The 25,780-nt window shown below is 45.2% G+C and overlaps 1 protein-coding gene across 3 annotated transcripts in view; it reads left to right on the top strand.

The window, feature by feature from the left end:
• PRDM10 (PR/SET domain 10) overlaps nt 1–25,780 on the top strand; it is a 62,212-nt gene that overhangs the window by 27,489 nt on the left and 8,943 nt on the right. For all 3 annotated transcript variants that reach the window (XM_084868265.1, XM_084868264.1, XM_084868266.1), the window contains exons 5-17: nt 1,305–1,530; nt 3,306–3,547; nt 5,010–5,213; nt 7,282–7,354; nt 9,136–9,253; nt 10,312–10,441; nt 11,633–11,872; nt 17,364–17,711; nt 18,440–18,595; nt 20,956–21,135; nt 22,905–23,015; nt 24,300–24,500; nt 25,460–25,603. In XM_084868265.1, the coding sequence (XP_084724391.1) occupies nt 1,305–1,530; nt 3,306–3,547; nt 5,010–5,213; nt 7,282–7,354; nt 9,136–9,253; nt 10,312–10,441; nt 11,633–11,872; nt 17,364–17,711; nt 18,440–18,595; nt 20,956–21,135; nt 22,905–23,015; nt 24,300–24,500; nt 25,460–25,603 (2,373 nt within the window). The remainder of the gene's footprint in view (nt 1–1,304; nt 1,531–3,305; nt 3,548–5,009; nt 5,214–7,281; nt 7,355–9,135; nt 9,254–10,311; nt 10,442–11,632; nt 11,873–17,363; nt 17,712–18,439; nt 18,596–20,955; nt 21,136–22,904; nt 23,016–24,299; nt 24,501–25,459; nt 25,604–25,780) is intronic.

The following is a 25,780-nucleotide window of genomic DNA, read 5'->3' as shown; positions in this document are numbered from 1 at the left end:
ACACAGGCATAACATTTAAGTGCTTAGAATAAAGGGCGCCATTGAAACTGCGCTCTGAGATAGCAAGTGGGAAGGCAGCAGGGGAGGTGGCAAACGCAGGTCCCTGCTCTTCTCCTTGTGCAAGCTTCCCTCGGCGGCTGTTTCCTCCTGCTTTTATGGAAGCCGAAGCCGAAGCCCAAGCAGCTCCCAGAACGCTGTCCTCCCATGTAAAGCTTCTAGAAGGTTCTGAGCTGCAGAGGTGGGATGCCATGTAGGCGTCCAGGCTCCAGGGTTACATGCATGCATGTTAAAACAGGCATGCACTGTTTGAGGTAACTGTTTTTTTATCTGCTTTCTGGAGCCTGAGTATTTTATTTTATTTTTTACTTTTTAAGATATTTTTATTGATTTCGGAGAGGAAGGGAGAATGAGAGAGAGAGAGATCCACACATCAGTGATGAGACAGTCGTATCAATCAGCTGCCTGCTGCACACCCCCTACTGGGGATCAAGCCTGCAACCCGGGCATGTGCTCTCACTGGGAATCGAATCTGGGACCTCTAGGTCCGTGGGATGATGCTCAATCCAATGAGCTACACCGGCCAGGTGAGCCTGAGTATTTTAAACATTGGGCAATGATCTCTTTTTTTTAAAAAATGAATTTTTTTTATTGGTTAAGGTATTACATATGTGTCCTTATTCCCCCAAGCATCCTTCTCCTCCTCTTCCAAGAGCTGGACATCAGAAGTTCTGTAGAGAGAGCAGGCGAAGCCTTGCCAGAAAAGGGAGCCCAAAGTCATGGAGAGCCGCCATGATGACATCCTCCATCATGCCGGCCCCCCCCCCCCAAGACTGAGGTCAGAGGTCAAGACTGATGATACCACACGCACACCACAAGGCTAGGAAAGGTCTATTGCCCACATCCTTGCAGTCCCTGGGAAAACAGGGCATGCCTCTCTAGCAAGTTTGAAATGGTTGGAGGGAGTAAGAGAGGAGACTGGCTCAGGGTCTTGTCAAAATGGAGGCGTGGGGTCAGCATGAGGGTTCGAGAGCACATGGTCAGGTGCTGGTGGGGTTTGAAACTCCTGCCACTATCAAAGGAGGGAGCCCCTGGGACGTCTCATCAGCTTGCCCGGATGTGGGGCAGAAACAGCAAAAATGAGGGCAGACTCTGTTTACAGCCAATGGATGGACATCACTTTTCCGGGGCCTTGGAGGGGGCTGGTGTGAAGAATACCTGCTACCACTACCTGAATGTCACGTGTGCCCGTGTCTACAGTAACTGTAAGAGAACGCATGCTAACTTTATCATGTGACTTTGTCCAGGCCTCATTGCCGGTGCATAACCAGGTGTTATCTTCCATTGAGAGTGTGGACGGCTCGGACCCTCTGACCACTCTGCAGAACCCTATGAGTAGACTGGAGGCCAAAGAGGATGAGGATGAGGATGAGGATGAGGACTCGGAGGAAGAGGAGGAGGAAGATGGTGAAGACACAGACCTGGATGACTGGGAACCAGATCCCCCTCGGCCCTTTGACCCGCACGACTTATGTGAGTACCAGTGAGTTCTCACGAGTGAGGCTTCTTGTGTGGACCGTGCTCCAGGGCATGCGCCCTGACCGAGAATTGGACCCTGACCTCCTGGTTCATAGGTTGACACTCAACCCTTAGGAACGCCGGGCTCCCCAGATTTCTCCTGGACCTTCCGTGTGATGGTGGTAAAGCCCGTTTGCATGGGGCCAGAGCTCACCTTCATGTCCAACAGAGAACTACCTCGTGTGATTTTCCTTGAATGCATGTGTTTTCAAGGACACCCCCACCCCTTAGTCAAAATACACATAAAATCACTTTCTCTTATAGACAGTCATGCAAAGTAACTCTTCACTATTGGAGAATTGTTGAAATCGGAAATTCCTGTTTCCTAAGCCAGATCATCACACAGCCAGAGCTGGTAAAATATGATCGGTTAATTAAATTAGCTAAGGGTCGTGAGTATGATCTCTATGTGGTCCAGTGGCTGTATATACATCATTCTGACAGTTAGCTGACAGATGGGTGCTGTAGGGGAAGAGGCAGGGAGTATGGGTGCTTAGTGCAAACTGATCACTCAGAGAATGAGCCAGTGCGTCCTTCCTGGGTGGGTCCAATTGTGCCATTCAGGTAAATGAAGGCTGGGATGTCAAATCCATTCATTTTAGCATTATCTTCACGGAGTACATGGAACTCTCAAACTGCACAGTACGTTCTCTGATTTCGTTCCTAGACAATGAGATTTCTGTAATTTCTTTTGAAAAAAAAATTGATTAAATAGTATTGTCAGGTTTTCTTTTTAACAGCTTTATTGAGACATAATTTATACACTATAAAATTCACCTTTTTCATCTCATCAGATTTTATAGCATTTAGCCTAATAAGCTCTTCTTTTCCTTTTTTTTTCTTTTCAGACATATTACAATTGATTTGTAAATTTAGTGGCCACTATTTGAATTAATATCAGTAGAGAAATAAGTCACAGCCACAGCCTGCATATTACTTTTGGCAGGCGTAGCTGATTCTGCCCGATTTTAGAGGACAAGTTCAGGATTTTATTGATCTATGAAAGCTAATATATTACAATTGAATGGGTATTGTAATTATAAGAGTTAATTGAATTTTGGTCTGAAAACTTAGGGATTTTTCAGCTTAGAACTGTTTAATTGATTTTTTTAAGAGGGAGGAAGGGAGAGAAAGAGAAAGGGAAAGAGAGAAAGAGAAACATCGATCTGTTGTTCCACTTCTTTATGCATCTACTAGAGGCCTGGTGCATGAAATTCGTGCAAGAGTAGGCCCTCGCAGCCCTGGCTTCGTCCGGAAGGTTGTCTGGAAGGTCGTCCTGATGGTCGATCCACTGTCCCTCCATTTGGTCGATTTGCATATTACACTTTATTATTATAGATTGGTTGATTTCTGCATGTGCCCTGACCAGGGATCGAATGCGCAGCTTTGGTGTATCAGGAGCATGCTGTAACCCAGTGGTCGGCAAACTCATTAGTCAACAGAGCCAAATATCAACAGTACAACGATTGGAATTTCTTTTGAGAGCCAAATTTTTTAAACTTAAACTTCTTCTGATGCCACTTTTTCAAAAATAGACTCGCCCAGGCCATGGTATTTTGTGGCAGAGCCACACTCAAGGGGCTAAAGACCCTCATGTGGCTCGCGAGCCACAGTTTGCCAACCACTGCTCTATCCAACTTTGCTACCTGGCCAGGGCTCAGCTAAGAACCTTTTACCTGAGATCAAGTCATGCTGAAAGATCTGACCTGTGGGTTTTCTTCTTGTTGCAGGGTGTGAGGAGTGTAACAATGCCCACTCTTCAGTGTGCCCGAAGCACGGCCCCTTGCACCCCATCCCCAACCGGCCCGTGCTCACCAGAGCCCGAGCCAGCCTCCCCCTGGTCCTCTACATTGACCGGTTCCTTGGAGGTGTGTTCTCCAAAAGGCGCATCCCTAAGCGCACCCAGTTTGGCCCCGTGGAGGGGCCCCTTGTCAGGGAGTCCGAGCTGAAAGACTGTTATATTCACCTAAAGGTAAGCTATGCTTTATTCGCAGTTCACTCATGTTCTTATTACTTTTCAAGGGCACACATTTTCCTACTGAGTCTCCTAACCCAGTTGATTGCTAAGGCATGACATGAACAGCTCTGTATCTGTTGGCTAGAGCTGCGTAACAAAACACCAGTTTCAATGATGGAAATGCATTTTCTCACAGTTCTGGAGGCTAGAAGGCCAAGATCAAGGTTGAGGGGGGTTGCTTTCCTCTGAGGCTCCTCTCTGATGTGTAGAGGCCCCCTGATTGCTGCCTCTCTGTGTTCTCTTCCTGGAAGGCTGCACTGTGTCTCTATCTCTTCTTGTAAGGACACCCGTCAGGTTGGAGAAGAACCCACTCAAATGACCCTACTTAAACTTAACCGCCTCTTTAAAAATCCTGTCGTCAAATACAGTCACATTCTGAGCTCTTGGGGGTTAGGTCTTCAACGTGAACTTTTTTGTTTGCTTATTTTTGGCAGGGAGGGCACATCATTCATCCCATATCAGGTGCTCTAACCCCTCCCCCACACAATGATTAGAATACAGAGGGTTGTGTAAACCAGGCTTGGGGAACGTCCGGCCCCCGGGCCGTATAAGGCCCGCAAAACCCTTTAGTCTGGCCCTGCCAAGGCAGTAGGGGTAAATTAATTAAATGTTTGACCAAATATAGCAGGCTAATTTTTAAGCTGATAATATCGTATGACCTGCAAATGATGTTACAAATATCCAAATGGCCTTTGGCAGAAAAAAGGTATCTAAGTACCAATAATGTTTTCAAGAAAATCATTTTTCAATTTTTGAAGCTGATGTTGAATCTTTTGCTAAAGAATAGCACACTGTATGCTAAAATATATTTATATGGATCTCTCTCTCTCTCTCTTTCTTTTTTACATTTGATGCTTTTGCTTCTGTTTAACCCCTTGGTGACTGCCTCTTTGAGAGCCACTCTGGAGAGTCAAGAAAGGGAAGTGGGAAGGAACAGTGTTTGGGATGTGTGTTTTGAGAAACCAGGTGCTGTCACGGGGAGGTGTTCTTTGGTAAATGCTCTAGATCTCTAAGGAAGAATACTCCTTTGTTAAGAGAAATACAGGCTGCACATTATAAATGAATGCAGTTGAATTCCAAATGAAGGCAAGTTGTGATGAAATGGGGAATGTTTTGCTTACAGTTTCTGGCTTACTTGTAGCATTTTTTGATGTGATAGTTAATGATAAGACATCATCTGAAGCTGTACAACCAGATGGTTCACTTTGAGGTTTTGCCAGGTCATTCTCCTACAGGTGGGTCTTTGGAAGTACCCTTTCCCTCTTATATCTGGCAAGACACAGTTCCAGGATCTGTACAAAGGGGAGAACCGGGACATATGGCTTAATCTCCCATCTCCTATGGCGCGAAGGCAGAGCATATTGGAGAGTTGACTTTTGTTGTTTGGTGTGGCTTTTCACGTTCTCTTTGGTTGCAGGTTTCCCTTGACAAAGGGGACAGGAAAGACAGGGACTTGCACGAAGACCTGTGGTTTGAGTTGTCTGATGAGACCCTTTGTAACTGGATGATGTTTGTGCGTCCAGCCCAGAACCACCTGGAGCAGAACCTGGTGGCTTACCAGTATGGCCATCACGTGTATTACACAACCATAAAGAACGTGGAGCCCAAGCAGGAGCTGAAGGTACGGAGCGGGGTCCGTGGGGGACTCTGCTAGGAGTTGTCATTAATTAATGCTTTCCTTACTTTTTTTTTTTTCTCCCCTGAATTTATAAGAGCAAAACCACAATCACCTAAAAATCCAACCATAGGGTCATAGCTAAGTACATTTTAGAATATAGACTTTGTGGAATAGTATCCGCAGTTAAAAATGAATTATTTTATTTCTTAAAATTATTTCTCAAAATTAGTATTTTCTTATTGCTATTATAAAATAATGTTCCATAACAATGATATAAAGTTCATTCATTTAGGGATTAATACATGGAACCCCTGCTGGTTTCAGACACGAGGAAAAGATGGACAGTTCTCTGTGTTAGGGAATTTGTACTCTGGATGGGGGAGGGGGAAGACGCGAAGGGTATAAATAAGCAAACAATATCAAATGGTGGTGAGCATTAGGAAGGAAATAAATGGTACAAAAAAAGCAGATGACAAGGATTGGACCTGTTTAGGTCGCTGGAGAGGGAGGGCCTCGCTGAAGAGATAATTAGGCCGAGAACTAGCTAACGAGAAGGGGCCAGCAGTGGAGCAGGGTTAGTGGATGGTGAGGAAAAGAATTCAGCATTCCCGATGGTGAAACAGCAAGGACAAATGAAGGGTGGGGTGGGAGAGACCTGGCATGTTTGAGGAACTGACCACAGGCCTCTTGGTTGAAGAAACGGTGAAGCAGAGTGATGAGAGCTGGGATGCTTTAGCAAGTAGGACCAGCTTATGTGCCCTTAGGAGACTGTCAGACATGTCAGGTTGTCATGAAACAAGACGCTGTTGCTGGCTTTTAAGCATGGATATTGCGGAACCTGACGGTGTTTTAAGAAAACCACTCCAGCTTCTGGGTGGAGGATAGGCTGAGGGAGCAAGAGCGGCAAAGAGTAGGCTTATTGGCATGCATCTAGTGGCAGAGACAGAGATGAAGAACTTTCAAAAGTCAACAGTTTTTGCTAAAGGGTTACAGAAGAAAACTGAGAAGCCCAAGATAACCTTTTGGGTTTCAAATATGAGCAATTGGGTATTTATAGAAATGGTAAAGGTAAGCAGTGATTAGTAGGGGAATAGGGAAGCAACTTGAATTCAGTTCTGGGCACGTTAAGTTGGAGCTATTTGTGGAATATCTGTAATACAAGTAGACAATAGAATGTTTGTGGAGGAAACAGGGAGGGTCTAGGATGGAGATACTGATTTGGGAGTCATTAGCATAGAATTGGTTGGAAATGGATGTGTCACCTTTGCAAAAATGAAGAAGGCCCTGAACTTGGACTAAGCTTTGAGAAATACCAGTATTTATTTATTTATTAATTATTTTTTTATTATTGATTTCAGAGAGGAAGGAAAAGGAAGAGAGAGATGGAAACATCAATCATGGGAGAGAATCATTGACAGGCTGCCTCCTCCACACCCCCCACTGGGGATCGAGCCCACAACCATAGCATCTGCCCTTGGCCAGAATTGAAGCTGGGACCTTTCAGTCTACAGGCCAAGGCTCCATCCATTGAGCCAAACTGACTAGGACGAGAAACACCAGTATATATAAGTCAGGGAGAAGAAGAGCCAGGCATGGAGCAGATGCAGGGAGGGGGGAAGAGACCAGGAAGGTGTGACAGCATGTGGAGGCCATGGGTGAGAGCCGTTTGGTGACTGGTGGGGGTGGAAGCCGCGGTGATTACAGCTGTGTGAAAACCCGTGTTTAAATACAGATAAAAACACCAGGAGAGGCTGTGTTTTTTTTTAGAGGAGGAGTCATGAACATTACCTCTTGTGAAGTTGTTTTAATAACAAAAACAATTTAAAAAAAAAAAAAAGGCAGGAGAAAACACGCTGTGTGTCTTGGCAGATGAACTTCCTGAGTACCCATCTGCTGTCGGGTGTTGGAGGGGCTGGGCACAGTGGGGTGTGTTGTTGCTATGAGCTGTCCTCCACAGGCTGTGGGAAAGCCCGCGTTGCTTCATGTGAGCAGGGGAAGTATTTGAGAATTAAGCTCGCAGGAACACGTGGTGATGGCCCCCAGTGGCTGACGTTGCGCTTGGTTCTTGCAGGTGTGGTACGCCGCGTCCTACGCTGAGTTCGTGAACCAGAAAATTCACGACATTTCAGAGGAAGAAAGGAAAGGTGGCTGCCTTTTTTTTTTTTTTTATATATGTTCTATATGAATTCTGACTTACATGGTTTGTATATTTATGCGATCCCTAATTTTCCTATCTCAGCATATTTAAAAAGATATTCCAGTAGGCTTTCTAGAGTTACACATCCCTGTCTAATTCTAGGATCAAATGACAGTGACATATTTACGTCTCTTTCATGAGTGCTGGGAAATAGTCTTTAATGTAATGAAAACCTGCAGATGCTAAATGAGAGGGTGATTCCTATCTAGATGTAATCTCTGGGGACATAGCCAGACAGGCATCGATTGTGTTTGTAACATAAACGTTACGGTAGTATAACCTCCGTACATAGATGTACCAATGATAAGTATACAGCTCGGCGACTTCTCATGAAGTGAACATACCTGTGTAACCTGCACCCGGGCGCAGGTATGGAATAGGACCTGTGTCCCAGGAGGCCTCTGTGCTGCTTTCAGTTGCCCCTCACCCCAATGTGATGTCCCCTGACTTCCCTCCCAGACATGATGTGTTGTCACCGAGCTTTGTCTGATAGAACTGTGATTTGTACACCTCCGGTTTGCACCTTTTGCTCAACATTATGTTCATGAGATTCATCCTTGATTAATTTGGAAACCTTCCAGGGTGGTGAGGCTATGTGTGTGTGTGTGTGTGTGTGTTGGGAGTGAAAGAGGGTAGTACAATAACAATATTATCATTCTCATTGCTATGTGACCTAACTCCAAGTAGGTAGTATCAGAATTGCTTTATACAACCCAAATTTCCATTACGGTAAAATAGACAAATGAATTATGGTATATTCATACAATAGAATACCAAATCGGTCCTTGGGCCATGTCACCTCCCTGACATGTTGATGTATGTATGCTTAGCAACCACGGAAGCTCACCTGAGCTTCGATGCCCAGGGCTTTTGTGAGGTATCATTGCCCAGGCGCCATGGAGTGAATCACTGTCCCTGGGGCTGGACTTACCCTCCAGCTCCTGTTCCGCTCCCTGGCTGCTGTCGCCTTGCTCAAAGCAATCTGTAATCAGGCGGCCTGGCTTTCTGGCACAGGCAGCCTTCGTCAGAGTCATCTCATTAGCATAAATTCAGGCTTGGTCAGGGACTACTATCAATCACAAGAACACATATTACTCGGGGGATTCCAAGGTCTAGAGGTTATCTCCCAAGAGCCAGAGGACAAAAGCCGGTTGAATTCGTTACTATATGGGAGGGTCATTTCCAGCTTTTGGATACTATGAAGAGTGCCACTGTGAACATTCTTATACATGTCTTTTAATGAACACGTGTGTGCATTTCAGGGGTGTACCTCTCGGAGCGGAATTGCTGGGTCATAGGTTATGCATATAATCCGCTCTGAACATTGTGCCAAAGTGGTTATATTGGGCATTGATTTTCAAGTTATTTGTGATAAAAGAAGATTTTGAAGCTTGCATCTGAATCACTAGATTATCTGGATACAGATTTCCACTGTAGCACTTTCTGTCCTTCCAGTGTGGTGAGGCTGTGTGTGTGTGTGTGTGTGTGTGTGTTGGGGTGGAAGAGGGTAAGTATGAGGATGTTTGTTCCATCTTGAATATATCAGAAAATAAGGTCCTAAAAATTATTCTCTGTTAAACTTTAGCCTTTGATGTTAAACAGTAATGCAAGTAGCAGACACTGTATGTTTATGAACTCGGCTGTGGTGAGATGAGTGGGGGAGGGTGCTTGAGTTTTATTGGTGTCTATTGATCATCAGCCTTTATAACTTCTCTCCTGTGACTGTAGTTCTTCGAGAGCAAGAGAAGAACTGGCCCTGCTATGAATGTAACCGCCGATTTATAAGCTCGGAGCAGTTGCAACAGCATCTCAATTCTCATGATGAGAAACTGGATGTATTTAGCAGGTAGAATGATGGGGAAGGTTTCAAAAACTTAAGTTTTCCAGACTCATTTCATATTGTCTATACACTAATAAGTGTTTGTGTATGTGTGTGTGTATAGACAAAAAAAAACAAAACAGGTAGGCTGCTGGGGGTATTTTGTTTTTTAAATATTTTATTGATTTTTTACAGAGAGGAAGGGAGAGGGATAGAGAGCTAGAAACGTTGATGAGAGAGAAACATCGATCTGCTGCCTCTTGCACACCCCCTACCAGGGATGTGCCCGCAACCAATGTACATGCCCTTGACCGGAATCGAACTTGGGACCTCTCAGTCCGTAGACTGACGCTCTACCACTGAGCCAAACCGGCTTTGGCATGGGGGGAATTTTTTATACAGATTGGGTAGGCTTTCTAAGTAATGGTAAGAAATTTGGATTTTATTCTGAGTGTTGATAAGAAATCTTTAGAGGGTTCTGATCAGGGAGTATTGTGATGTCAATTATATTTTAAAACATCACCCGGATAAAAATAAAACCATTTTAGCTTGTATTGGTGCAAGAGTGAAGACAGGGAGTAAGAATGAGAGTGGTTTGGAAGGGAAAGGACCAGAGGACAGAGGTAAGGCTACCAACCTCTGTAGGATTTGAAGAGAGGGACATGCATTTAGGGAGTGGGAAGTTAATGGTCTGGGAAGTACAGTATGATTGCCTGCAGCCTTGGGAGCTTGCTGAAGTCCATGGCCATGAATTACAGGGAGACCACCAGCATGGCCGTGCCATCTCCAGCTCCTTCGCTGCGAGGTGCCATGCAGAGTGGGCGGAGGGTTGGGTTGCACTGTCCACTGACCCACACCGGCCAGCGCTCTAGCTCCTTTTTTTCTGAATAATTTGAGACATCTCTTTGAGCTCTCTAGACAGCAAAGATGAGACATTTAAAAAGCATATATTAGCAGAAACGATTGTTTCCATTGGAGAAAAAATCAGGAAGAATAATAAAGTAAGGAAATCAGGATTTGGGAAAGTATTTGTTACAGCGCATTACGTAGCCATGACTAATCATAACCCAATCTCTTATCCTCAGAACGAGATGCAGAGGGAGGGGACGAGGCAAGAGGCGATTTGGCCCAGGTCGCCGGCCAGGACGCCCTCCAAAGTTTATCCGCTTGGAAATCACCACTGAAAACGGGGAGAAGTGTGATGATGGGACACAGGTACTGGGGCGCATGGGAAAGATGCTGGCTTAGAGGGCGTACCGGCACTCCTGTTGTATTTAATTAGAGGATGTACCGACACTACTATTGGATTTAATGAAAATGCCCTTCCGAGGATGACAGCTCTGTCAGGCCAGCCCTCTGCTGCCTGTTGCTTAAAGGAGACCCAAAGGAGAACTTCACATGCCCACAGCCTGGGGCAGCAGCCCAAGCCCAGTGCAGGCTGGGAAAGGAAGTCAGTAGCATTGCTTTCTAAGGCATCCATGAAGAAGGACCAGGGCATGGTTTGTTTTTTAAACTTGCTGTTAACTTTTATTTATTTATTTATTTATTTAATTTTTTTTAATGCAATAAAAATGAATTAGGTTAAAAAAAAAAGTGTGGCTAGAGAGAGGCAAAGAAAACTGTATTTTCAGATATTAGAACAAAAACCCAACTTTCCTGCCCTAAAGTTTTGAATTTGTCTGGAGATATTGGGGGACTGTTTAATTAGTTTAAAAATTAAAAAAATGATGTTCCAGAAGAGTCTTTTCCTCATGAAGCGACCTGGAATGTCTCATAATTTCCACATTCTACAGGTAGTTGTCTAATTAACTTTCCTAGGAGGAAAATACTTTTTCTGAGCATTACGACTCTCGCCCAGTGGTTGGCAAACTCATTAGTTAACAGAGCCAAATATCAACAGTACAACAATTGAAATTTCTTTTGAGAGACAAAATTTTTAAAAATATATATTTTATTGACTTTTTACAGAGATGAAGGGAGAGGGATAGAGAGTTAGAAACATTGATGAGAGAGAAACATCGATCAGCCACCTCCTGCATACCCCCTACTGGGGATGTGTCTGCAACCGAGGTACATGCCCTTGACCGGAATTGAACCTGGGACCCTTCAGTCCACAGACTGACACTCTATCCACTGAGCCAAACTGGTCAGGGCAAGAGCCAACATTTTTAAACTTAAACTTCTCCTAATGCCACTTCTTTAAAATAGACTCACCCAGGCCATGGTATTTTGTGGAAGAGCCACACTCGAGGGGCCAAAGAGCCGCATGTGACTTGCGAGCCGCCCTTTGCCGACCACTGCCCTAGCCATTTCAAAAAAGCAGTAATTCAAAACCACAGCTGACACTCTTTCTCACGCTCATCCCTATCTAGGTAAGGGACTAATTCCTGGTTATTGCCATTTCAGGACCTGCTACATTTTTCCCCCAAGGAGCAGTTTGATGAGGCTGAGTCAGCTACTCTGAATGGGCTGGATCAACCAGAACAGACCACCCTCCCGATCCCACTGCCACAGGAGCCCCCGTCTTCCCTGGAGCAGGAGCCAGAAGCCCACACCCTGCACCTGCAGCCCCAGCACGAGGAGAGCGTGCTGCCCACCCAGAGCACGCTGACCGCCGATGACATGCGCAGGGCCAAACGCATCCGAGTAAGTGGGAAGTGGGCGCTGGCCTTTCTCCAGTCAGCCGGCCGAAAGGTGCTGTCTTCCAACCTATTCACCATCCACTTCCAAATCTCGCACCTGGCTTAGCCCATGCTCAGTCCCCTTGTTTTGGAAGAAGGTGCTAACTGTGTCTCAGTGTCTTTGTGTCCTGTGGCAGGCAGGTTGGGGGGCTGTTTCTAGAGTCCATCCATTTGTTAAGGACGCAGAGCTGGGCTTTTGGCAGCTCCTGGACTGGTATAGTTAACGTCGCAGAGTCTCTGGATCCCTAAGCTCACTGATTGGAAATGGAGTGCATTTCATTCTAATAGCTACGCACATGTAAGCCAGGCTCATCCGTGTCTCATCATAGCTCTCACATTACTCTGGGGCGCCTTCATTTGCAGATTCCAAGGGGAGACTGGCAAGTGTCATCAGCCATCAGTGCAAAGGGACCTGTGTCCAAGCTGATGTGGCAGGGACGACCCCAGGGGAAGCTCGAAGTTAAGCTGTAGGTCTGAGAGCAGGTCAGCGTATCCCCTGTGTGCCCTGCATCTTGACTTGAGTCCACAGGGCTGTAGGGCCCACTGGCTTCAAGCGGATGTGTCTTATTCTTACTCTGCTGATAGCCGTTAGGATCTGCAGGGGTGCATGTGGATTGCAACGTGGTTTTGTGAAGTAGGTGCCTGTGCTGACAGTGTGCATTCAGAAAACGGTGCCTTAAACCCCTGATTCTGAGCAGGACGTGTAAAGACTTTTATTATTATAGTACTTTATGTGCGGGCGACAGGGCTCTTTTTGAATAACTTTCCAATTTCTGGATGGCTCATGGTTTTAGCTAATGTTTCTGTTGGTTTTCTCACTTGCATAGGTGCAGCTTGTATTTCTTTTGGTCTTCTTATATGCCTGTGTACTAGAAGGGACTTTGAAAAATAGTCTAGTCCATGGCTTATACAAATGCATTTAGACATTAATAGCTTCATGGTAGCATCAAAGGGCTCTGAGCCCACTGAGGCTAAATGGCCTTTGTGAGGTTCCTGGAATGGACACATCTAACACTTGTGGCTCCATGTATGTTATTCAAAAGTGTATATAAACACAGAGAAACAGAGACCAGAAAGGCAAACAGCTGCGAAACTTCCCATCCATCATTCCACGTTACTTCCCAGTCTGCATTTCACCCTCTTGCGCAATTACTGTCTTCTCTGCTTTGGCCATTCTGATTTTTCACTTAATTCAGAGAAATGCTTACTAGATTTAATTTTTTTTTTTTTAACGGAAAAATCTAAAGCCTACTCGTGTAGTGAAGATATGGACATACAAGCATAATCTAGCTATGATTGTACTTGTATTCTTGAGTGAGTGGGTTGCTGGTTTTGGTACAAGGTTCCTCACGTCAAAGCAAAAGCCACGTGCACATGGCTTTTTAAAGGCCAGTTGAGCTATTTTTTCCCCTCTCACACATTCTAAAAGGTAGGCTATGTATTTTTCTCATCTTTTCTGTCCAGGTTGGCACTGACCACCTGAAAGGAAGTCTTCCAATCCAATTGGTAATGTAACTATTTTTCTCTCCTCTAATGCTGCCTGCTCAGTTGGAGCTGCAGGTAGGTTGGTTTCTGTGTTTCAATAACAGAATGTTCCTTTAAGTGTTTGCCTTATCTGCTATCCTTTGCAACCTGTACTCACTAAGTACTGGTAGGACCTACAACTTGGTTGCGGCAGTCAATGCAAATTAGTTCATGAATAATGCTAATTGATTTTCCAATAGATCAGCCAGTAAGTCATGAGCTGCAGATTCCTCAGACACAAAATGAAGGGTAGGACTAAGTGATCAATCCAAGGCCCCTTCCAGCTCTAAGACAGTCTGAGTGACTCATGGGATGGTATTGAAGTCTAACATGTGCTCAGCATGTGCTGTGTACAATGGAATTTTCCCCGAGGCCTGTCTTATTGCAGCTTGCAGTCTGATTGGGAGACATGCTAATGTAAGGTGCTAAGTGCTAAATTTAAAAGTTTAGCGTGTAATTGTTATAAGAACTTCGAAGAGTGAAAGGCAAAACAAACAAACAAAAAAGATGAAGGCGTCAATAGATGAATTCATAGATGTAATGAGACTTAAAACTAGTCCTTCATAGAGGCCAGAAGAAGGTCGGCGGTTTCAAAGGAGGGCAGCCATGAGATGCATGCCGAGAAAGGTGTGCATGGTGTGGTTATGAGACATGCGCACGCTAGCCTGACCTTAGGGTGAGTGCCAGGCGAAGGACAGCAGTGAGTGAGGTATGTCGGGCAGGGGTAGCCCACCCACGGCTTTGAATGCAGGATCAAAATACTATAAACATTAATCAAGAGTTTGGGTTTCTTTAGCTATTAATATCAAACTTTAGAAACATGTTATGGTCTTTGTCTGCAAAGAATCTGTGGTCTCAGAATTCACTGCATTGCAAGTGGAACCTCTCATCACAGATTTTAGCAACTCTACCACTTGGGCTTCCTTCTGTTAGCTTCTGCACCATGTAGTGTGGTGTGGTTGACTGGCTGTATCTCATTAATAGACATTAGCATTAGAGGATCCATAATGGATGCACTTGTGCTGCCCTCACCATTTTTCATGATTTCTTATGGAAATGTGTGCCAATTGTAGCTCCAAACTACAGGAGATAGCAGAGTGAAATGGCCTGCATTCATGGTCGGAATGGTCCCAGCACTCCTGCCGTGCAATGTGAGGATTGCATTAGGATAGTGGTCGGCAAACTCATTAGTCAACAGAGCCAAATATCAACAGTATAACGATTGGAATTTCTTTGGAGGGCCGCATTTTTTAAACTTAAACTTCTTCTAACGCCACTTCTTCAAAATAGACTCGCCCAGGCCGTGGTATTTTGTGGAAGAGCCACACTCAAGGGGCCAAAGAGCCGCATGTGGCTTGCGAGCCCCAGTTTGCTGACCATGGCATTAGAATCATCAGATCAGAGAAATGCAATCTAGTTCTTGAGGACCGAGACAGTTGTCCCAAGAAGCAAGGAAGTGGAGCCAGGTGGCTGCTCAGTTAGATCAAGCGTCTGAGGATGCTCATCCATAATCAGAAGTGACAGGAGCCTTATTAGCATCATGGATCAAAACCAAATTGAGTTCTGGAGTTGACATCCAAGGAGAAATGGACTCTCTAGCGAGGCCTAGGTCGGGTGGTGTGCTCCGTGTCTGCCCTTGGAAACTTGAGTGACTTGGGTGAAGGGAAAGATTCTTACCTGCTGAAAGCGCTCTGACTCTGAATTTCAGGGCAGCATTTGCTTTTCTGCCATGTTTCCATAAAGTTTTGACAGGAGCTAAAATACTGAGAACTTTGACATAGAATAAGGATCTGTAGATCTAAAAGGTTGGGCGACAGCTACAGTAGAATGAAGTGAGAGTGAGCTCTGGCTGATTTGAGAAAGGTCTATTCTTTTTTTTTTTTTTAAATATATATTTTATTGATTTTTCACAGAGAGGAAGAGAGAGGGATAGAGAGTTAGAAACATCGATGAGAGAGAATCATCAATCAGCTGCCTCTTGCACACCCCCTACTGGGGATGTGCCCGCAACCAAGGTACATGCCCTTGCCTGAAATCGAACCTGGGACCTTTCAGTCTGCAGGCCGACGCTCTATCCACTGAGCCAAACCGGTCCCGGCGAAAGGTCTGTTCTTAAAGATCCCTGACGATGCTACAGGAAAGTTTGAAATAATTCTTTTTGATTTTCTTACGAAATACATTCAATTAATTCCCTTGAACACTTCCAATGAAATAAGGTATTTATTTCATAGGAAATGTTCAAGAGAATTGAATAAAATCTGAAAAAAAAAGTATTTTGCTTTTCCCCCGAAATGATTATTTTATAGCAAATTTAATTTAGAAGTTGCTGTGTGTAATTTGAAATGAAGGGTCTAAGCATTGTTCATTGCACTTTTTGTTGTACAAATAGTGCCTTAAAATCTCCACTAATCCTTCCATTACTGTTCCCTTCTACTTACCTAAGCATATATATATGTATATATATATATATATTTTTTTTTTCTTCTTCTTTTTTTCTTCTTCTTCTTTTTGAGGGATTTCCCCCCTTCTCATAGCTAGTAGACCTTTCCCCTGGTTGTGGAGGAGCTAATGGATGAAACTGCATTATAGTTTAGCTAAGATGTTGGTTCTGTGCTATCTGTGTGAAAGATGACTGTAATCTGCTCTCAGGAGAGATGAGCTGCTTTTCCAATAGTGGTGATGAACTTACACTGACTATCCGTATTCTCTCCCTTGGATCCCCCATAACAATGGCATGAATTTCCTAGGTGGCTAATCAACATTAGAAATGCAGTCTGTGACTGAAAAGGGGGCAGAGGCAAAACGGACTGGTCTAGACAGGAAACAAAACAATACACTTAACTTGGTTAGCATGGCATGCTAACCAGTGGAACTAACGAGCTGCATTGAGGTTTGTCCTCTGCATTTTCTGGGTAGAAGTGAGTAAATATACAATCTTCATTTATCATGTGCACTCATGCATCTTACCTCATGAGCAAACACGTTCACACAAATCTGTATCCTTTGTTTCTCTCTCAGTTCTTTTTCTTAAATTGAGACATAATTCACATACCATAAAATCCGCCCCTTTATGGTGGTTTTTAGAATATTCCCATAGCCGTGCAATCATCAGCACTGTCTAATTCTAGAACATTCCATCACCCTCAAAAGAAACCCCGTATCCATTGCCTCCTTCACCCAGCCCTTGGCAAGTGCTACCTTTTAGTTCTTTTTATTACCATATTTTTTTCTACTAAACATTTGAATCAAGCTTTGAATTCTTTATTTTTACTTTTTAAAAAACATATTTTTATTGATTTCAGAGAGGAAGGGAGAGGGAGAGAGAGATAGAAGCAGCAGCGATGATAGAGAATCATTGATCAGCTGCCTCCTGCACGCCCCACATTGGGGATTGAGTCCACAACCCAGGCTCGTGCCCTGACAAGGAATCAAACCATGACCTCCTGGTTCATAGCTCGACACCCAACCGCTGAGTCACACTGGCCAGGCCAAGCTTTGAATTCTTTTTCTCAAGGACTTGGACAAGTGACATTTGACTGACTTGCTCCAGCCTCATTCATGCACGTGTGACTTAATCCCAAGTCATTTCTTCCAAGTCTGCAATTTCTTTCCCACGTCACTTTAGGATTTGTCTTCCAGAGCAAGCCCTCTATTGGGAATATGTTTTTGAATATTGCGTAAGTCCTTTCATAAGAAAACACACACATAGACATAAAACAAAACACAGGAAACGTTTGTCTTTTCAAGATGAACTTCTTTGCGATGATGTCTTTATTTTTAATGTCTCGCCAGAAAAATCTTTTTTCCCAGTGTGTCCTAGAGTTTCATTTCTATGGAAAATCAATTATTGCAGAGATCCCCCTCTCGCTCTATAAACGTACGATCATGCATTTCATTTCCTCCCTCAATGATCCTGTCTGTGTGTCTTTCAGAACGCAGCTCTCCAGCATCTGTTCATTCGCAAGTCCTTCCGGCCTTTTAAGTGCTTGCAGTGTGGGAAGGCCTTCCGGGAAAAGGACAAGCTGGACCAGCACTTGCGCTTCCACGGGCGGGAGGGGAACTGCCCGTTGACCTGTGACCTCTGCAACAAGGGCTTCATCAGCAGCGCGTCCTTGGAGAGCCACATGAAGCTCCATTCGGACCAGAAGACTTACTCTTGCATCTTTTGCCCGGAGTCCTTTGACCGCCTTGATTTGCTGAAAGACCACGTGGCCATTCATATCCATGACGGCTACTTCACCTGTCCGACCTGTAAGAAGCGGTTCCCAGATTTCATCCAGGTGAGTGTCTGCCGCTGCGATTCCTGTCTGCTTCCCTCTTTTGGTAAGAGAAACGGATTTTTGGAAGAATGAGACTGCCGTCACCGGTCACCTGCATTTTCTTCCCTTCTTTGTAGCAACTTCACAGTTGAGGACATTTCTTCAATCTACTTTAGTTATTTATTTTTTAAAATATATTTTTATTGATTTCAGAGAGAGAGAGAGAGAGAGAGAGAGAGAGAGAGAGAGAGAGAAGGAGAGAAGGAGAGAGAGATTGAAACATCAATGATGAGAGAGAATCATTGATCAGTTGCCTACTACACATCCCCACTGGGGATCGAATCCACAACCTGGGCATGTGCCCTTGACTGAAATCAAGCTTGGGACCTTTCAGTCCTCAGGCCGACGCCCTATCCACTGAGCCAAATTGGCTAGGCGGGAACTCTGTTTTTAATCTTAAAAAGAAAGAAAAAAAATGTTGGTTGCATGTAATCAGGGCCTTGACTACAAGCACTCTTCCTTCCTCCTTCTTTTATGGGAGGTTGAGATTTGTAAGGCTTCTGGCTCCTTGTTTTGTCCCTTTGTCCTAAAGAAAGTGTGTGTTGCTGAGGCCAATTATTGGTCACGTCTAATGGGATTACCTTGCTGTTTCTCAAAGTGCTTGGCAACGCCTCTGGCGCCCTCTAGAGTTGATAAGCTGGTCATTGCCTTTGGTGCCGAGTCCCCTGACTTTTTGTCTTCTCTGGCAGGTGAAAAAACATGTGCGAAGCTTCCACTCAGAAAAGATCTACCAGTGCACGGAGTGCGACAAGGCCTTCTGCCGCCCCGACAAGCTGCGCCTCCACATGCTCCGGCACTCGGACCGCAAGGACTTCTTGTGCTCCACGTGTGGGAAGCAGTTTAAGGTGTGTGAGCAGCAACTGCCGGAGGTGGTTCTCACGGCCACTGCGGTCACGTCGAGCCAAGGATCAGTGCGTGTTTGTTTCATCAGCTCATCACCCACTTTCTGGACTGGAGAAATGTTTGAGTTAGATATTCGGATAACATTAAGGATGGAAACTCACCTTCATTTCCCAAAATGATTCATTCAGATCCTCAAACAAATAGAGTAATAATGCATCTCCCAAAATAATCCAAATGTATGAAAATTAGAACTAAATCGCTATTGAGGTATTCCCAAGAGAACAGTCCATTTACTTACCAAATCAAGAGATTTTTATTGAGCACTTACTAAGTACAGGAGGCTGATGATTGTAGGACTGTCATCTGATGGTGGTGGGACATCTGTAGGGTGCGGAGAGGGCTTAGACTGCTCTGGGGAATGTTAATGACGTCAAGGATTAAAATTAAAAAATAAATTCAGTAACCTGCCCGGGATTTAGAAGCACGGGAAAAACCCAGGGGAGGCCCAGAGATCTGAGTTAAACTAACAAATGTAAAAATGGTAAAAAAAAAAAATTTAAAAAAAAAATGATTCTGCAAAGATCTGTGGAGGGCCACCCTCCTGGCTGGCTCTGTCATAGAAACTGGAAAAGTATCAGGAGGGGAAAAATATTTCACAAGGATGTGTTTGTATAGAACATGGACACATTGAAGAGTGTCAAAGCTTACATTTTATGGCGTGTGTGTTACAGGTTGTAATCTCAACAGCCTTTCGTATATAGTAGCGCAATTTAGAACTCAATGGGAAAGTATAAATGGGTATAGGTTTTTCTGTTTCTTAATTAAAAAAAAAAAAAGATCATTTATTCAAAAGGATTCCTGTTTTGTGATGCTAACTTGTTAGCCATCCATCGCATCCACCTAACATTTTTTGGTTATCTATTTTGTGCCAGATACCATTTTAGCACCTAGGCATACCACACACGCACACGCACACGCACACACACTTTCCTGCTAATATTTTACTTTCACCCAATATATTAGACAGACTTCACTCAGAGGTGCCAAACCACTAGGAGTACTATGGAATAAGGGGTTTTACTATAGGATAAGAGGGAAAAGTAAAAGTCTGACAGGAGAGGTTGCAGGACCAGAGAAAGGTCACTGCTGCCCTTTGTGAAACCCTGGTCTGCGTGCACAGATGGGAACCTGGGAGTCTGGGACCCCAGGCCCTTCCGGCTCACGGTGGGCTGTGAGGGAGAGCTGGTGCTGCCAGTGGACCACTGTGTGGCTGCTCAGGGCGTGGACATGGACTGGTCAGCAGGGCTGGCAGCTGAGAGCTGGTAGCTCGTGGGAGACAGCAGGGATGCTCTGGTACCATGGCATCTGACCCGAGAGCATCGTGGCTGCTGCTTCATCTCCACCTCCCAGTCTGTACCGGAGATGAGAGGACATAGTCTGGTGGGAGGTCCTGAGTCTTCACACGTAACTGTTTAATCATATGTCCCAGAGCAGAGGCTCACTGGGCAAGGGAGCTGGCGTGCTTTATTTTGCATTTGTTTTTGCTCAGGATGGCTCTTCCTAGTTGTTTTTCTATGGACTCACACCAACATGTGCTCATCCGACTAGCCCTAGACCATGAGCTCTGTCCATAGCAGGCAGTGAAATGGTTTGCTTGAACTTCTGAATCCAGAAGATGAGAGACTCTTACAGTTATTTGGGATTTAGAGGAATATCATTATGGTTGTTAAAACATGGGAGAACTAAGTTTACATACCGCTTTGTAAATTCCGTATTACCTACCATTCATTATCAATCTGTCTTGTACGTCTTAATACCAACCTTAGTCCATATACCCTTTGCTCTCTTCTGCAAAAGTGCAGTCTTTTTTTCCCCCCTCTAAAAATCAGTGTATTTCTTTAAAAAAAAAAAAAAAGAGTTTTATTGATTTTTAGAGAGAAGGAAGAGAAAGGGAGATAGGAACATCAATGCTGAGAGAGCATCATTGATTGGCTGCCTCCTGCATGCTCCCTACTAGGGAGTGAGCACATAACATGGGCATGTGCCCTGGCCTGGAATTGTGCCCTGGCCTCCTGGTTCATGGGTCAATGCTCAACCACCGAGCCACATCAGCCGGGCAAAAATCAGTAGCTTTCAAATGGAAGGGTCATTTCCCACCGAGGCACTTACTTGCTAGTGGACAGAGTCATTCCTAAATGCTTTGCCATGTCCTCGTATGTTCCAGCTCTGACAACTCGGGTGCATGTCAGCAGGTTGTGGTCACTGCTACCTTGTATTTGATATTTTAAAAATATTGCTTCAATTATAAATTTTCTACCCCCACTTCTCACCCCCTGTCTTTTCAACACTTTTCTCTCAATAGCGCAAAGACAAGCTGAGGGAGCACATGCAGAGGATGCACAATCCCGAGAGGGAGGCCAAGAAAGCGGACCGCATCAGCCGCTCCAAGACCTTCAAGCCTCGCATCACGTCCACCGACTACGACAGCTTCACGTTCAAGTGCCGCCTGTGTATGATGGGCTTCCGGAGACGGGGCATGCTGGTCAGTGCCGAGGGGCTCCGGGCTCCCCCTGCCACCTCTCACCTCTCATTTCTCTTGTGTGGTGATGGCTCTCGTATATACCTATAGTCTCTCCAGACTTGTCCACAGGTTCTGGCCGGGGCTGGGGAAAAAACAGGCGAACAGTTCCCAATTTGGAGTTCTCTCCTTGCCAGTCTCCCTTCACCCTCCTTTGCTGTAGTTCAGTGGTCTGCAACCTGTGGCTCGAGAGCCACATGCTGTTTGCCGACCACTGCCTTAGGGAAAAACACTTAAAAAACATTTTAATAATGTTCTAATGTTTTAACCTGAAGTCAAAACTTCTGGGTAAGGGTAATGTTTTACATAATGGTCGGCAAACTCATTAGTCAACATAGTGGCAAACCACGGCCTACGAGCCACAGTTTGCTGACATTGCCATAGTTCATTAGAAGAGATGTATAGTTAGCATTTTTATTTATTTATTTATTTTTTGGTTAATCCTCACTTGAGGTTATTATTTTCCATTGACTTTTTTTTAGAAAAAGTGTAAGGGAATGGAGGTGGGGGAGAGAGAGAAACATCGATGTGAGAGAGACTCATCAATTGGTTGCCTCCTGTATGTGCCCCCAGTGGGGGGAAAGGTGTGGGAAGGGGAGAACCTGCAACCCAGGTACCTACCCTTGCCCAGGAATCGAACCCGTGACCCTTTGGCGCATGGGCCGATGCTCTAACCATGTAGCACACTGGCCAGGGCTGTCTATCACTTTTCATTGCTAGTTTTGTTTTTGCTTTACCCTTCTCAGTCTCTTTTCTTACCACGTTTTATTTCCCTCTTCTTGTTTGCGCTCCTGAGTGTCCTTTCTCTGGGCTCTTTGCCTTCTCGCCGACTGTCCCTTTAAAGCCTCTTTCCAGCCATGACACAGCAACAGAAGACACTTTCATCAGCAGCCGTGTGACCAGGTTCGCTGGGACACCAGGACAGCCAGCGCACAGCAGGCCCCAATACAGCCTTCTGTTATAATCTCGATGAGATGCCAGAGGAACTTGAGCCCTGTTCGTGTCACTTAGCCTGGGGTAAAATTGGTCCCCTTAGAGTTGTTTTGTTTAAAGTCACAGAACCTATTGACAGCTACTGCATTAAATGAGGACTTTGTATTTCTGCCAGGAGCTACAGTTAGAGAGCATCATTTAAAATTCAGAACCTTGCCCTAGCTGGTTTGGCTCAGTGTATAGAGCCTCGGCTTGCAGACTGAAGGGTTCCAGGTTCAATTCCAGTCAAAGGCATGTGCTTGGGTTGCGGGCTCAATCCCCAGTAGGGGGTGTGCAGGAGGCAGCCAATCAATGATTCTCTCTCCTAATTGATGTTTCTATCTCTCTCTCCCTCTCCCTTCCTCTCTGAAATCAATAAAAATATTTTAAAATAAAATAAAATTCAGAACCTTAATTTTTATCTCATTCAATGTCCTCCCTTAGGGTAGGGAATAATGAAGGACAGGTTTGCATCAGGAGAATTCACCACAGAAGTTCCTGCTACTGTAATTTCCCTTTCTCCGACAGTTTTTTCATCAAAGACTATTCATGGGATCCACAGTGACCCAGTTCCCTTCCGGAATTTGCTGAGTTCCTGTCAACAGGGACTGCGAAGGCTTTGGTGTCAGATGGGCCTGGTTCTGGCCAAACGCCTATTGTTTTGGGCGCCGCTGCAGAGTATGTCAGCTTCTCGCTGTGGCTCGGAGACATTTGCCTAGCTTCTGGCTCTCTTTTTCTCATTTCCTTTTCCCCCCGTTTAGGTCAATCACTTATCAAAGAGGCACCCGGACATGAAGATAGAAGAGGTGCCCGAGTTAACCCTGCCCATCATCAAGCCCAACCGCGACTACTTCTGCCAGTACTGTGACAAGGTAACGGAACCGCCCCCCGCGGGGCCCGGTGGGAGCCTGCGCAGGGCCAGCTGGTCCGCGGGTGGGAACGCGGGCCAGGACCTTCGGTGCTCTTGACAGATGGCTCCCCGGCTCCCAGTGTTTTTCCACAAAACAAGGGCTGCCAGCGGAGCCTCAGCTTAAGCCAGATTGTTTTTCTTCAGAATGAGCTGGCTTTGTTCGACTCGTGTTTCCTGCTCTGTGATTTTTGCTGCAAAAGGAGAGTCTTATTACCAAGATCTTAAGTCTATGGGTTCGTTTAAAATGTCTTAGCTCTAAGATGAGAGGGTTCATCAGTGCGTTTGGAAGATACGTGGTAGATTTTGGACTTCTAGGAGATCGAGAGCATGTGCCAGGGTTGTGCGGTGGAGTACTCTGTGCTATTTCATTCTTTATTTCTGTACCGTTACAAAAAAGACAAAATGAGGGTATGTGCTTATTGCTTCCCTGTAATACTGTTTCCTTATACAATGTACATTCATCACCAGAGATCCCAGTTGCTATTAGACTTTTCATTGTGGAGGGTTCTTTGGCATCTGGTAGTCAAGCACATACCTCGTGTGAGAGCTTTCACAGAAAGGCTGAAGGAGGACTGGCCTTAGGAACAGTTCTCTTTCTCTGTGTACCCCCTCTTCAACTGGAGGAGAAAGGCTATTGTCACTATTACTATTGTAGATCTATAAATCCAAGGAAGATGGAGAGAGAGAAGCATCACTGATGAGGGAGAATCAAGCCTGCAACCAGGCATGTACCCTGACCAGGAATTGAACTGTGACCTCCCGGTTCATAGGTCAACACTCAACCACTGAGCCACACTGGCCGGGCTAGATGATGCCCTTGTTTTTTAAAAATATATATTTTTATTGATTTCAGAGAGGAAAGGAGAGGGAGAGAGAGAGATAGAAACATCAGTGATGAGGGAATCATTGATCGGTTGCCTCCTGCACACCCCCCATTGGGGATCGAGTCCATAATCCGGGCATGTGCCCTTGATTGGAATTGAAGCCGGGACCCTTCAGTCCGCAGGCTGACGCTCTAGCCACTGAGCCAAACGAGCTAGGGCAATGCTGTCCTTGTTTTATTCTAATTTATGTTGTATAGTACCTTTCATTTTATCTGTTTATTTTGGGTGCATGATATCTATTTTATTTTGGGCGACACTAGTACTTTTCCTCTTTTCCTCGTACGGAGATGGTTAGAGGGTTGGCTTTCAGCAGGAAAGGGGAACTGTGTATGGCTCTCACGGCAAAGCATTTGACCTTGCAGGTTTACAAAAGTGCCAGCAAGCGCAAGGCCCACATCCTGAAGAACCATCCCGGGGCCGAGCTCCCGCCAAGCATTCGGAAGCTCCGTCCTGCCGGCCCCGGAGAACCAGACCCCATGCTGAGTACCCACACCCAGCTCACCGGCACCATCGCTACCCCTCCCGTCTGCTGCCCCCACTGCTCCAAACAGTACAGCAGCAAGGTACCTCTGGTGGGGTCTGATCTGGGCCTCTGGGCAGAGGGTCTCTGGAGAGAAGGTGGCTTCTCCCAGGCACCCTGCTGGCTTCCTCTGACTTGATGGGGACTGATGTTATAAGGAGCTGCTTTCTGAGAACTGAGAACTGAGGTGGCACAGGGGAGAAGAACTGGGTGGCCTTGTCCCAGGATTAGCACCATCTGGTGGCCTGAGCACTCGACTGGGCTCCTTTTTTTTTTTTTTTTTTAAGTATATATATATATATATATATATATATATATATATATATATATATATATTTTATTTTTTTATTTTTATTTTTATTTATTTATTTATTTTATTTTTATTTTTATTGATTTTTTTACAGAGAGGAAGGGAGAGTGATAGAGAGTTAGAAACATCAATGAGAGAGAAACATCGATCAGCTGCCTCCCGCACACCCCCCACTGGGGATGTGCCTGCAACCAAGGCACATGACCTTGACCGGAATCGAACACGGGACCCTTCAGTCTGCAGGCCAACACTCTATCTACTGAGCCAAACCGGTTTTGGCTCGACTGGGCTCCTTTTCCTGGGCCTGCAGCTGAGGGCTCCTGTGAGAGTCCAGCTCAGGGTTTGTGAGCTCGGGCTTCTGAGTACTGCCTGGAGTACTGATGGTTCCTGAAAAGGGGGTCTGTGACCGACTGCGGCAGGTGCTGGTGAGACCAGGGGGTGCTGTGAGGTGTTCTGACCTTTGATGGTGTTGGTCACGTGAGTCTTTCATTTCTCTCGGCCTCTTCTTTTCCCTTTTGTAGCATGGGTTGCCTTAGGGATGACACAGTCAGCATCGCTCTGACTTTTTTTTTTTTTTTTTAAATGGATAACATAAGAGACTTTAGGAACTTCTGTAGGTTTGCTCTTGAGAAAGACTGAGAATAACTAATTCCAGCAATCGCTAATTCTTGGTTTTGGCCATCATTTTCCAGACCAAGATGGTCCAGCACATTCGCAAGAAGCATCCAGAGTATGCCCAGCTCCCTAGCGCCTTGCACACACCGCTGACCACCGCCGTGATCAGCACCGCCCCGGCCGTCTTAACCACCGACAGTGCCACCGGCGAGACCGTGGTGGTAAGTGTGTGGCCAGCCAGAGCATTTCGTGTCCTTCAGGGGTCACAGCTTTTCAGGGCCAGAGTCTTTTTTTTTTAATTCTAATATATTTTATTTAACCCAATGCATCAACAAATTATTTCAACTTGCAATCAAAATACAAATAACTGAGACCTTTTACATTCTTTGTTCTGAAAT

This window comes from Pipistrellus hanaki (assembly GCF_964339955.1).
Source record: "Pipistrellus hanaki genome assembly, chromosome: 19".
Taxonomy (NCBI): domain Eukaryota; kingdom Metazoa; phylum Chordata; class Mammalia; order Chiroptera; family Vespertilionidae; genus Pipistrellus; species Pipistrellus hanaki.
This window is presented reverse-complemented; position numbering and strand designations above follow the sequence as displayed.